We start from the raw sequence: 13,428 nt of genomic DNA, 5'->3' as shown, positions 1-13,428 counted from the left end.
TGCAAATTCAACTGACCTGCTTTCATAAGGGATTCTAAATGTCAGAAGGCATCAAGGGCTCATGAAAATTGTGAGCTGGGAGTCACCTGGTGCTTTACTATCTGTGGCGGAAATTTGAATGGAAATGAACTCAAAAATTATTAGAGGAGACAGGCATACAGACATACACAGAGACATAAGGCCAGTTTTCCTATAGGAAACTAGGCAAAAAGAACAAGCTAGTTACACTACGGCATGTTTGCTGACAATCTCTTAGGCTGTCGTAAGGAGTGGCAAGAAGGGCAACCAAGCTGGGGAAGGCACATACCACTTTTTTGAATCAGTTTGCAAACAAGTGAGCCCAAAGGGAAAAAGGGACAATGGAAAGCAACCCTTGCCCAGGGCACCATTGTGTCCAGCGACTGTCCTGCTGTTATGGTAAAATAAGCTTAAGCAGGACAAGAGTGCTCTCTGGCAGGGTATTTCTAGTGAATGAGACCTGCTGAAGCCCTTTAGTCTCTTTAGTTTAGAAATTAGTGATGGCAGTGAATAACTGGTTAAAACCATGACTTGAACACTGCATCTTTGTGGTGTAAAGTTGCTGTAGACAAGCCAGTCCTGTGCAGATGATGTGGTCTTGTACATATGCCTGATGAAAGGTTTGCTCATATTCAGAAAAGTAACTTCCAGTATCTCCCATTTTAGGCTTTCACTTTTGTGGAACTCTTTTATGGAGCGTGGACCAATAGTCTTGGCCTAGTCTCAGATGGATTTCACATGCTTTTTGACTGCTCTGCTTTAGTTATGGGTCTTCTTGCCGCATTAATGACTAGGTGGAAAGCAACCCGTATATTCTCATATGGGTAAGTTCCTTAATATTGTTTTATCTTTTATTATTTAAAGGGCTTGAAATTGTACCAAATGTACTGATTGTGGGTTTAATCCTATCACTGTCACTTAATCTGATTTTAGTCATGCTATCGACCCATTACTTTATTTCCTTACTCTTTCTTTCCTCATCTCCCACCATGATACAGTGCACAATTCAGTGCTTGTATGGAATGCCACCCCCCAGAGATGGCTGCACTGTGTGTGCGCGCATCAGGATTCAGTTTGTGTGAAAGATGCCATATGAAACTAGAATCTTTTCCTTCGAGCTGTTTGCCTCCTACTCAGTAATCTTGATGGGAGAGAAGAGAGCACATCATATAAGAATTACTTTAAGGGAATATTGTAAACCAAGACCAGATCTAGATAAAGGCACATTTCCTAGCGTGTAGCAGATGGACTCAGGGCCAATGGATATAGTGTACTCCTGTTAGCAGTTGGAGACGGATCAGATTTCAATCTGATGTCAGCCCCTAGTACATATACCCCTGCAGGAAGTGCAGCTCTTCAGTATTTTCCGTCTCCAAAGCAGTTAGGAGCTATCTGCACGCTCTCAGAGCGTTAGACCAAATCTAAAAGAAAATCCTACTTGAAGACGAGCCCCGCACTCCTGCGGTGATACCCTCGGGTCCCTCCCCCAGTTGAGTTTCCTGAGGTGATTTCCGTGGTCCCTCGGAGGTGAGAGCCTCGGTCCGGTGGCCAAATCATGGCAGGGACCTAGCCCCCGAGCAAGAGGAGTTCAGGCGCGGCGTAGAGGCAGCCTTGGTCCGGAGCCGAATCGCGGCAGGGACTTAGCCCCGATCTCGGGCGCGGCTGAGAGGCAGCGGGTGCATCCCCTCGAGCGCGGCGGTGAAGGTACTTACCCTCTCCCCCCGCAACTGGAGACCGCCCGGGACGAAACCGGGAAGCGCTGAAGACAAGGTAAGGTGGAAATCTTCTACTTTAAGCCGGTCTCCGAAGATCGAGGAGGAGCACAGGTCGGCGATCGGAAGTCTGTGCCTCCGGGTTGATCCGCCCTAGAAGGGCTAGGCCCCGGCTATCCTAGGGTCTGCCCACGTGGAGACCCTCTGAGGAGGTCGCCATATTGCCCGCACGCTCGCCGTCGCCATCTTGGCCTTGTTCGCTGCGCCGCCCGATCTGAGCTCGCAAATTAAGCTAAGCGCACAAAATCCCTTGTGCACATAATCTTAGGCGCACATAAACCTTACGCGCATATCTTACGCGCACAGTACAAGGCGCACATTTGCGCGCACATATCAGACGCAATGGAGCGCATAAGAGCTTACACGTCCACAGAAATGGCACCTTCAGAAACAAGAATAAAAGCTCAAGGCCTCTGCCCGGCATACCACATCAGAGCCGCACAGAGCGAGGAAGCAGATGCCCTATGCGCACACTGTGAGGAGGCCCTGGGAGATCCAGGTCAGGGCCAGTCTCACCCAGGGCACAGGACTACCTCCTCAGGGGACACCCCGGATCTAGCAGGCCCCAGCGAGTCCATTCCACAGACGGGGACCCCCAGGGATCCGGCGCCCCTCAACCTAGACCCAGCATCAATCTCCTGGGTAGAGTTATTCAAGGGGATCCACGCCTTTGTCAAGATGCAGACTGAATCCCGGGCGGACCAGCCATATGCGATACCGGAAGACCCTCATGCCCCAGGACCCTCGAGGCCTAGGCACAGGCTCCCACCACCTAGAAGCCCCACCTACTGGGACACGGATTTCTCCGAGGAAGAAGCCGAGCCCCTTGAGGAGGGAGAACTTCCTTCGGGGACAGAGCCACACCGAACCATGAGACGCTTCTTCTCAAAGGATGAGCTTCCGGACCTTGTATCCCAATGTCTTTCGGAACTCGCTATCCCGAGCCAAGGCACCCAAGGGGAACCGAGAATCAACCCCCTGCTGGAGGGCCTTCGACAGACGTCTCGCCACTTTCCTCTCTTACAGGCGGCACAACAGCTAATTGACCTGGAGTGGAATGCGCTGGAGTCCTCATTCAAAGGGGGTCGAGCCTTAGCGGCCATGTACCGCCTGGACCCAGCAACCAAGGAGCTTCTGGCGTGCCCCAGAGTGGACGCCATGGTTTGCGCGATCACTAAGCGTACTACCATCCCGGTGGAGGGAGGAGCGGCGCTCAAGGATGCACACGACCGGCGCCTGGAAGCCATACTAAAACAAGCTTTTGAGGTGGCAGCCATGTCCCTGCAAATTGCGACCTGCTGCACTGTGGTGACACGTTCCTGTTTATCCCAAGCCAGGAACAACACCCCGGGAAAAGACATGGAATCAGCTCTATCATTCCTCACTGATGCCGCTTCCGATCTAGTGCGCACAGCTGCCAGAGGAGTCTCATCCACAGTGGCAGCCAGGAGACAACTCTGGCTTCGAAATTGGTCGGCCGACGCCTCCTCCAAGACGCGCCTCACGAGGATGCCCTTCAAAGGATCCCTCCTGTTCGGCAGCGAACTAGAGAAACTGGCTAACAAATGGGGCGACTCCCCATTACCTCGCCTGCCGGAAGACAAGACGAAGAGAAACCAGCGCCCCTTTCCCAGGTCCACCAGGGGCAGAAACTCACGGCGCTTCAACCCGTACAAGAATAACTTTCAAGCGCCCCGCCCTATGGGCAGGATCCAGTCCTTTCGGAACAAACACAGCAAGAGGGGAACCAGCTCGGGTCCAGGCCCCAGCCGCACCCCGCAATGAGATCCAGCCGACCCATCCAAGGAAAGAAGCCATAGGGGGCAGGCTAACCCTATTCTACCGCAGATGGGTCGAGATAACTTCGGACAAGTGGGTCCTAGCCATCATCCGAGAAGGCTACTACCTGGACTTCCTTCGAACTCCTCCAGACAAGTTCGTGGAATCTCCCTGCCACGACCCCCGCAAGAGGGCGGCAGTGGAAGCTACACTGACCAGACTTCTGGACCTCGAGGCCATAACCCCGGTATCTACTCGGGAAACAAATACTGGACATTACTCCATTTACTTTATCGTACCCAAGAAAGAAGGTACATTCAGGCCTGTCCTGGACCTCAAGTCGGTCAACAGGCACCTAAGGATCCCACGCTTCCGCATGGAAACCTTACGATCGGTCATACATGCAGTACAGCCAGGAGAGTTCCTCACCTCCCTGGACCTGTCAGAGGCCTACTTACACATCCCAATTCATCAGGAACACCAGCGCTACCTACGCTTCAAGGTCCTGAATCGTCACTACCAGTTCCGGGCACTACCCTTCGAGCTAGCCACCGCACCCCAAACGTTCACCCAGGTAATAGTAGTGGTGGCGGCAACACTCAGGAAGGAAGGAATCCTTGTTCATCCCTACCTGGACGATTGGCTGATCAGAGCAAAATCACCGGAGGAAAGCCACCAAGCAACCAACAGAGTCATAGCTCTACTGGAAAGCCTGGGATGGGTAGTCAACACAAACAAGAGTTCCCTACAGCCCTCGCAGTCGCTGGAATACCTAGGAGTCCGATTCGACACCAAGGAAGACAAGGTCAGCCTGACCCCCCCATGAGGATATCAAAGCTGTGGGACCGGCTCCAGACCTTGCTGAGCGCCCCTCGTCCCACAGCATGGGATTACCTGCAAGTCCTCGGACTAATGGCATCCACACTGGAAGTGGTGCCATGGGTGCGGGCCCACATGAGGCCCCTGCAACGCTCACACCTATCACGGTGGAGTCCACGATCCCAGAACTACTCCGTACGTCTACCACTACCGGGCAGAGTCCGTACCAAATTAAGGTGGTGGCTACAGACCAGCCACATGAGCTGGGGATCAAGACTATCCTCCCCAACCTGGACCCTGCTCACCACAGATGCCAGCCTACGCAGGTGGGGAGCACACTGCGAAGAGTTAACCGCTCAAGGGTGGTGGAACAAAGAAGAGGCGGGGTGGAACATCAACCGCCTAGAAGCACGGGCGGTCAGATTAGCCTGCCTGTGGTTCGCCCACAGACTTCGAGGCAAAGCCGTCAGAGTGATGTCGGACAACGCCACGACATTAGCCAACATCAACCGGCAGGGCGGAACCAGAAGCCAACAGGTGTCCTTAGAAATAAACCCGCTGATGGCTTGGGCAGAAACAAGTCTCCAGGACATCTCCGCCGTCCACATCGCCGGGAAGGACAGAACCACGGCAGACTTCCTCAGCAGGGAAAGTCTAAACCCAGGAGAATAGAAGCTGTCACCCACTGTCTTCAAGATGATAGTGCATCGGTGGGGGACTCCAGACATGGATCTTCTAGCAAACAGATCCCACACTCAAGTACCCAGATACTTCAGCCGCAGGCGGGATCCGCAGTCTCAGGGGATCGACACCCTGGTACAGACCTGGCCACCGGGGACCCTGCTATACGCCTTTCCGCCGTGGCCCTTACTGGGCGCAATCATTCACAAGATTCAGTGGCACAGGGGACTAGTTCCTCTGGTGGCCCCGGACTGACCAAGAAGACCCTGGTACGCAGACATGAGAAGGCTACTATAAGAACATAAGAAAATGCCATACTGGGTCAGACCAAGGGTCCATCAAGCCCAGCATCCTGTTTCCAACAGTGGCCAATCCAGGCCATAAGAACCTGGCAAGTACCCAAAAACTAAGTCTATTCCATGTTACCGTTGCTAATGGCAGTGGCTATTCTCTAAGTGAACTTAATAGCAGGTAATGGACTTCTCCTCCAAGAACTTATCCAATCCTTTTTTAAACACAGCTATACTAACTGCACTAACCACATCCTCTGGCAACAAATTCCAGAGTTTAATTGTGCGTTGAGTAAAAAAGAACTTTCTCCGATTAGTTTTAAATGTGCCCCATGCTAACCATGGAGTGCCCCCTAGTCTTTCTACTATCCGAAAGAGTAAATAACCGATTCACATCTACCCGTTCTAGACCTCTCATGATTTTAAACATCTCTATCATATCCCCCCTCAGCCGTCTCTTCTCCAAGCTGAAAAGTCCTAACCTCTTTAGTCTTTCCTCATAGGGGAGCTGTTCCATTCCCCTTATCATTTTGGTAGCCCTTCTCTGTACCTTCTCCATCGCAATTATATCTTTTTTGAGATGCGGCGACCAGAATTGTACACAGTATTCAAGGTGCGGTCTCACCATGAAGCGATAGAGGCATTATGACATTTTCCGTTTTATTCACATTCCCTTTCTAATAATTCCCAACATTCTGTTTGCTTTTTTGACTGCCGCAGCACACTGTACCGACGATTTCAATGTGTTATCCACTATGACACCTAGATCTCTTTCTTGGGGATGTAGCACCTAATATGGAACCCAACATTGTGTAATTATAGCATGGGTTATTTTTCCCTATATGCATTACCTTGCACTTATCCACATTAAATTTCATCTGCCATTTGGATGCCCAATTTTCCAGTCTCACAATGTCTTCCTGCAATTTATCACAATCTGCTTGTGATTTAACTACTCTGAACAATTTTGGTCATCTGCAAATTTGATTATCTCACTCGTCGTATTTCTTTCCAGATCATTTATAAATATATTGAAAAGTAAGGTTCCCAATACAGATCCCTGAGGCACTCCACTGTCCACTCCCTTCCACTGAGAAAATTGCCCATTTAATCCTACTCTCTGTTTCCTGTCTTTTAGCCAGTTTGCAATCCACGGAAGGACATCGCCACCTATCCCATGACTTTTTACTTTTCCTAGAAGCCTCTCATGAGGAACTTTGTCAAACGCCTTCTGAAAATCCAAATATACTATATCTACCGGTTCACCTTTATCCACATGTTTATTAACTCCTTCAAAAAAGTGAAGCAGATTTGTGAGGCAAGATTTGCCCTGGGTAAAGCCATGCTGACTTTGTTCCATTAAACCATGTCTTTCTATATTTTCTGTGATTTTGATGTTTAGAACACTTTCCACTATTTTTCCTGGCGCTGAAGTCAGGCTAACCGGTCTGTAGTTTCCCAGATCGCCCCTGGAGCCCTTTTTAAATATTGGGGTTACATTTGCTATCCTCCAGTCTTCAGGTACAATGGATGATTTTAATGATAAGTTACAAATTTTTACTAATAGGTCTGAAATTTCATTTTTTAGTTCCTTCAGAACTCTGGGGTGTATACTACTCTCCAGTTTGTCAACCAGGCCTACCACATCTTCTAGGTTCACCGTGATTTGATTCAGTCCATCTGAATCATTGCCCATGAAAACCTTCTCCATTACGGGTACCTCCCCAACATCCTCTTCAGTAAACACCGAAGCAAAGAAATAATTTAATCTTTCCGCGATGGCCTTATCTTCTCTAAGTGCCCCTTTAACCCCTCGATCATCTAACAGTCCAACTGACTCCCTCACAGGCTTTCTGCTTCGGATATATTTAAAAAAGGTTTTACTGTGAGTTTTTGCCTCTACAGCCAACTTCTTTTCAAATTCTCTCTTAGCCTGTCTTATCAATGTCTTACATTTAACTTGCCAATGTTTATGCTTTATCCTATTTTCTTCTGTTGGATCCTTCTTCCAATTTTTGAATGAAGATCTTTTGGCTAAAATAGCTTCTTTCACCTCCCCTTTTAACCATGCTGGTAATCGTTTTGCCTTCTTTCCACCTTTCTTAATGTGTGGAATACATCTGGACTGTGCTTCTAGAATGGTATTTTTTAACAATGACCACTCCTCTTGGACATTTTTTACTTTTGTAGCTGCTCCTTTCAGTTTTTTTCTAACAATTTTTCTCATTTTATCAAAGTTTCCCTTTTGAAAGTTTAGCACGAGAGCCTTGGATTTGCACACTGTTCCTTTTCCAGTCATTAAATCAAATTTGATCATATTATGATCACTATTGCCAAGCGGCCCCACCACCGTTTCCTCTCTCACCAAGTCCTGTGCTCCACTGAGAATTAGATCTAAAAATGCTCCCTCTCTTGTCGGTTCCTGAACCAATTGCTCCATAAAGCTATCATTTATTCCATCCAGGAACGTTATCTCTCTAGCGTGACCCGATGATACATTTACCCAGTCTATATTGGGGTAATTGAAGTCTCCCATTATTACTGCACTACCAATTTGGTTAGCTTCCCTAATTTCTCTTAGCATTCACTGTCCGTCTCACCATCTTGACCAGGTGGTCGGTAGTATACCCCAATCACTATAGTCTTCCCCGACACACAAGGGATTTCTACCCATAAAGATTCAATTTTGTATTTAGTCTCATACAAGATGTTTATCCTGTTGGACTTTATGCCATCCCGGACATAAAGTGCCACACCTCCTCCCGAGTGCTCCTCTCTGTCATTGCGATATAATTTGTACCCCGGTATAGCACTGTCCCATTGGTTATCCTCTTTCCACCATGTCTCTGAGATGCCAATTAAGTCTATGTCATCATTTACTGCTATACATTCTAATTCTCCCATCTTACTTCTTAGACTTCTGGCATTAGCATACAAACATTTCAAAGTTTGTTTTTTGTTTGTATTTTCATTCTGCTTTTTAATTGATAGGGATAAGTTAGAATTTTTTTAGCTCAGGTGAGTTTTTAATTACAGGCACTTGGACTACTTTTCTAATTATTGGAACCTCACTGTCGGGATGCCCTAATTCTAATGCATCATTAGTATCCTTTAAAGATACCTCTCTCCGAACCATGCGCTGCTGAGCGACTGTCGGCTTTCCCCTTTGTTCTAGCAGGGAGTCCACTACCCCTGCCTCCACACAGGGATCTGCTACAACAAGGTCCCATTCTCCACGAGGACCCAGCTCAATTCTCTCTTATGGTCTGGCCATTGAGAGGGCCCGCCTGAGAAAGAGGGGATACTCTCCTCCGAGCACGCAAATTCTTCACATCTCTAACATACATAAGGAGAGTCTTCGAGGCCTGGTGCGAAGACCACAATGTCAAACCACGTTCCTCTAAAGTTCCCGTGATCCTGGAATTCTTACAGAACGGACTACAGAAGGGTCTGTCCCTCAACTCCATCAAGGTACAGGTGGCCGCATTGTCATGCTACGGCCCCAGGATCGAGGACGACAGCTTAGCCTCGCACCCAGATGTAACACGCTTCCTGAAAGGAGTCAAGCACATTCGCCCACCGCTAAAGTGGCCAGTGCCCCTGTGGAACCTCAACCTCAATTCCTAGCGGGATCCGCATTCAGACCCCTCAGAGGCCTGTCCCTCCGTCTGCTAACATTAAAGACGGTGTTCTTGCTGGCCGTGTGCTCGGCCCGCCGCATTTCAGAGCTACAGGCCCTATCCTGCCGTGAGCCATTTCTCAGATTCACCCCGGGGACCATTCAGCTACGCACGGTTCCCTCCTTCCTCCCCAAAGTGGTCTCACACTTCCACCTTAACCAAACCATCTCACTACCTGCGATGGACGGCTTGACAAAGCCGGAAGAAGCCCATAGTGTGCGCCATCTCGACATCGGCAGACTCCTATCAAGATATCTGGAAATGTCGGAACCAGTACGAAAGACGGACCACCTTTTCGTCCTCCACAGCGGAAAGAGACAAGGGGAAGCGGCCTCGCGGGCAACCATTGCCCGCTGGATCAAGGAAGTCATCAAGGCGGCCTACGTAGAAGCGGGAAACACCACCACCTCTACAGGTCAAGGTCCATTCCACCAGGGCCCAGGCAGTTTCCTGGGCAGAAACTAGAATGCTGTCACCTGCCGAGATCTGCAGGGCGGCAACGTGGTCCTCCATCCATACCTTCTCCAGATTCTACCGTCTGGATGTTCAAGCTCGGGAGGACACAGCATTTGCAAGAGCAATCCTTAATGGACCACGGGCAGCCTCCCACCCAGTTCGGGAGTAGCTTTTATACATCCCATTGGTCCTGAGTCCATCTGCTACACGCTAGGAAATGGAGAAATTACTTACCTGATAATTTCGTTTTCCTTAGTGTAGACAGATGGACTCAGCAGCCCACCCGCGGCTGCCACTATACATAGTCCTTGAATGATGCAAAGGTAAGCCATGTTTTCTTTTCCCTAGGGCATCCACCCTGCCGGGTGTCGACGCTTTCCGGTTGAGCACACTGGCGGTCTCCAGCTATAGTCAACCAACCTGTTCAAGTTAATCAAGTTTTAACGTTCTAACAAAAGTTATCTAAGTTAATCATATTAAGTTAATCAATCAGTCAGTCACACATATATCCACAATGCTTTGCAAGGAAGAATACTGAGGCGCTGCACTTCCTGCAGGGGTATATGTACTAGGGGCTGACGTCAGATTGAAATCTGATCCGTCTCCAACTGCCAACAGGAGTACACTATACCCATTGGTCCTGAGTCCATCTGTCTACACTAAGGAAAACGAAATTATCAGGTAAGTAATTTCTCCATTGTCGTTTCCTGTTGGGACCTTAATTGAACCCTGCTGGTTTACAGCCACAGTACTGACATTTTTTTTTAATGATTCAGGTAATAGTTAAAATCTTTAAATTCCCCATTTTCATTATGATTTATATTTTACAGTTGAGAAAATGTTAAATGCCCCCAATGGGATGTATAAGATATAGAAGCATCTTAATTGAGTAAATAAGACTAAAGATATTAAATTACATAGTACTATGTAATTTTCTCATCTGTAAGTTTTTAAATGTAATTGGCCATTCTTTCTTCTGGCATTATTTTTATTGATAATTAATACATTGTATTTTTATTCATACTTATTTTATTTATTTTATGTGTTATTTTTAGTAATATTTCATCTGATCAAGGTTATCTTGACTTTGTAAACTGCTTTGGTCAGTAAGTTTTTACTGGAAAACGGTATATAAATTTGTTTAAATAAATAAATAAATTCCTGCGTGATTCAGAAAGCAAAATGTGCAGCCAAGCCGCACATTTTACTTTCAAAAATTAGCGTCTACCCAAAGGTAGCCGTTAATTTCTCTGGGCACCGGGAAAGTGCAGAGAAAAGCAGTTTTTACTGAGATATTAAGTCGGAAGTCCTGAAAGTTTAAAAAAAGAAAAAGAATTTGAAATCGGTTCATGCGTTGAAAACCAGACGCTCAATTTTGCCGGCGTCCGGTTTCCAAACCCGTGGCTGTCAGCGGATTTGAGAACCAACGCCAGCAAAATTGAGCGTCTGCTGTCAAACCCACTGACAGCCACCGCTCCTGTCCAAAAAGAGGCGCTAGGGACGTGCTAGTGTCCCTAGCGCCTCTTTTTGCTGCGGGCCCTCGTTTGAATACTGTATCGGCCTGAATGTGAGTCCAAGTAAATTAGAGTGCTACTGTGCTGAGCGTCATTGGTATCCCATGCAGAAATCTCACTCTTGTTGGTAATACATGAGAATGACACGAAAGATGGACTCTGAAGAACATTTTTTTGTAGCGTCTCTGCTATATGGGCACACTAGGATGCCTTTCCAATGTGGGACAGAGCGCTTCAACTAGCCAGTTAAGTTAGGATATTTTTCAGCTGAATTTAGCTAGCTAAATTTGCTGCTGAAAATGAACTAGCTGCTGGTCAAAATTTTGTGGACTTGATTTAGGCCTGCCATAGCAGCACCTAGGTTTGGGCACCTAAGCCAGCTAGCGCTGAAAATTAATGCTAACCTAGTGAACTTTGGCCCTCTGATCTAACCCTGCTCCTGAGACTGCCCAGGTTATGAGCAATTAAATTTAGATGTTCAGTGGTCATACAACTTCAAAGACACCAAGCTAGCTCCTTAACTTCAATATTGGGCAGCTAAAAGACTTTTAATATCAGACCCATTGTAATGCCCATTTTCCTAGCGTGTAGCAGATGGACTCAGGACCAATGGGTATAGTGTGCTCCTGATAGCAGTTGGAGACGGAGTCAGATTTCAATCTGAAGTTAGCACTACATATACCTGTACCCGAGGCTTTGCTCTCCAGTTTTTTCCGTCTCCATAGCAGTTCGGGACTTCACACACGCTTGCACAGCATTAGAAAACCAAACTCCAAATTTAAAGAAGAAACAAAAACTTACCTCCAAAACAAGCCCGTTCTCCTGCGGTGATACCTAAGGGTCCCTCCCCCAGTCGAGATTTCCTGAGGTGACTTCTGAGATCCCTCAGAAGTAAGCCTCTGTCCCGGCGTGGACTTAGCCCCCTGAAAAGGGAGCGGCTGAGAGAAAGCGGGTGCAGAACCAAGTGCGGCGGTGAAGGTAATTCCCTCTCCCCCCGCAGCTGGAGACCGCTCAGCAGAGGACCAGGAAGCGGAGAGACAAGGTAAGATAGAAAACTTTCTCTAAGTCTCTGAGGCTCGGACAGTGCACAGATCGTCCCTCTGGCGTCTGTACATGCGGGTTGAGCAGTCCCGTCCGGGCTAGACCTCGATCCGGCAAGAGGATCCTCCCACGTGGGCGCGCGCATCGGGGCCGGGCGCACAGCGGCATGCCCAGGGGTGCCAAGCGCACAACTAGGCCTGCGCGCACAGCCGCGCGCGCATCTTCCATTCCTACACGCATAACGTAGGCGCACTCGGAACGCATAACCAGGCCTCCCGACACGCGCACCTGTATAGAATACACGCGCAAATCAAGGCACTGCCGTACAAGACAGCTAAAGGTTCAGTCTTCTGCCCGGCATGCCATCTGAGAGCGGCACAGCCCGCTGTGACCTCTGCTCTGTGCCTGCTATGCGAAGAAGCTCGGGGGGAGCCGAGACAAGGTCCCCCCCCAGCCTGTAGAGGACTCCGGATCCACCAGCGAGACTACCCCGGACCTCTCTATTCCCGACTCGGCCTTTCCACAGTGGGGGGCCCTTGGGGAGCACCGTCGGACCCAATGCGGTCCCAGACAACTTCACCTGGGCGGGATTCTTTGCTGAACTGCAATCCTACATCCACGCACAGACAGGGCCACCAGCAGCACAACCACAACCCCGCCAGTGGTCCAGAACCTCCCAGGCCCCTCCCAGGCCCCTCCCGGCCTCCACCAGATGAGCCTCCCCTGGACAAATACTTCCCCTTAGGGGACACAGATGAGTCGGAGGAGGAATCAGAACCCCTGGAAGAGGGGGAACTCCCTCCAGGAACGGAACCATATCGCACCATGATGCACTTCTTCCCAAAAGATGAATTATCAGATCTCGTAGCCACGAGTCTGAAGGCATTGGCCATCCCGGACACATGCAACACAGCAGAGTCCAAGGCGAGACCCTTCCTGGCTGGGCTCCGCCAGACCTCACGCCATTTCCTTAAGCTACAGGCCGTACAACAACTGATCGACCTGGAATGGGATGCTCCAGAGGCCACCTTTAAGGGAGGTCGAGCCCTAGAAGCTCTCTACCCCCTTGGATCCCGCGACGAAGGAACTCCTGAGGTTTCCCAAGGTCAGTACCCTGGTCTGTGCCACCACAAAGCGCACTACCATACCAGTCGAGGGAGGAGCTTCACTCAAAGATGCCAATGACAGACGGCAGGAATCCATCCTCAAGCAGTCTTATGATGTATTTATTTATTTTATTTGTTGATTTTTATATACCGACATTCGTCGGAACATCATGCCGGTTTACATTGAAACAAATTAACAAGAGAATGAAATACAATAAACAGGGATGGGGAAAGGGGAGCAGCAATGAAGGAGGAGAGAGGACAGCAGTAGG

General features: G+C 48.8%; 1 protein-coding gene across 1 annotated transcript in view; it reads left to right on the top strand.

Annotated features, from left to right (window-relative positions):
* Nucleotides 1-13,428, top strand: part of LOC115075448 (zinc transporter 5) — a 160,921-nt gene that overhangs the window by 91,335 nt on the left and 56,158 nt on the right. Inside the window, exon 11 of the mRNA XM_029575825.1 lies at nucleotides 685-842. Within this exon, the coding sequence (XP_029431685.1) occupies nucleotides 685-842 (158 nt within the window). The remainder of the gene's footprint in view (nucleotides 1-684; nucleotides 843-13,428) is intronic.

This window comes from Rhinatrema bivittatum, chromosome 1, assembly GCF_901001135.1.
Source record: "Rhinatrema bivittatum chromosome 1, aRhiBiv1.1, whole genome shotgun sequence".
NCBI classification, from domain to species: domain Eukaryota; kingdom Metazoa; phylum Chordata; class Amphibia; order Gymnophiona; family Rhinatrematidae; genus Rhinatrema; species Rhinatrema bivittatum.
This window is presented reverse-complemented; position numbering and strand designations above follow the sequence as displayed.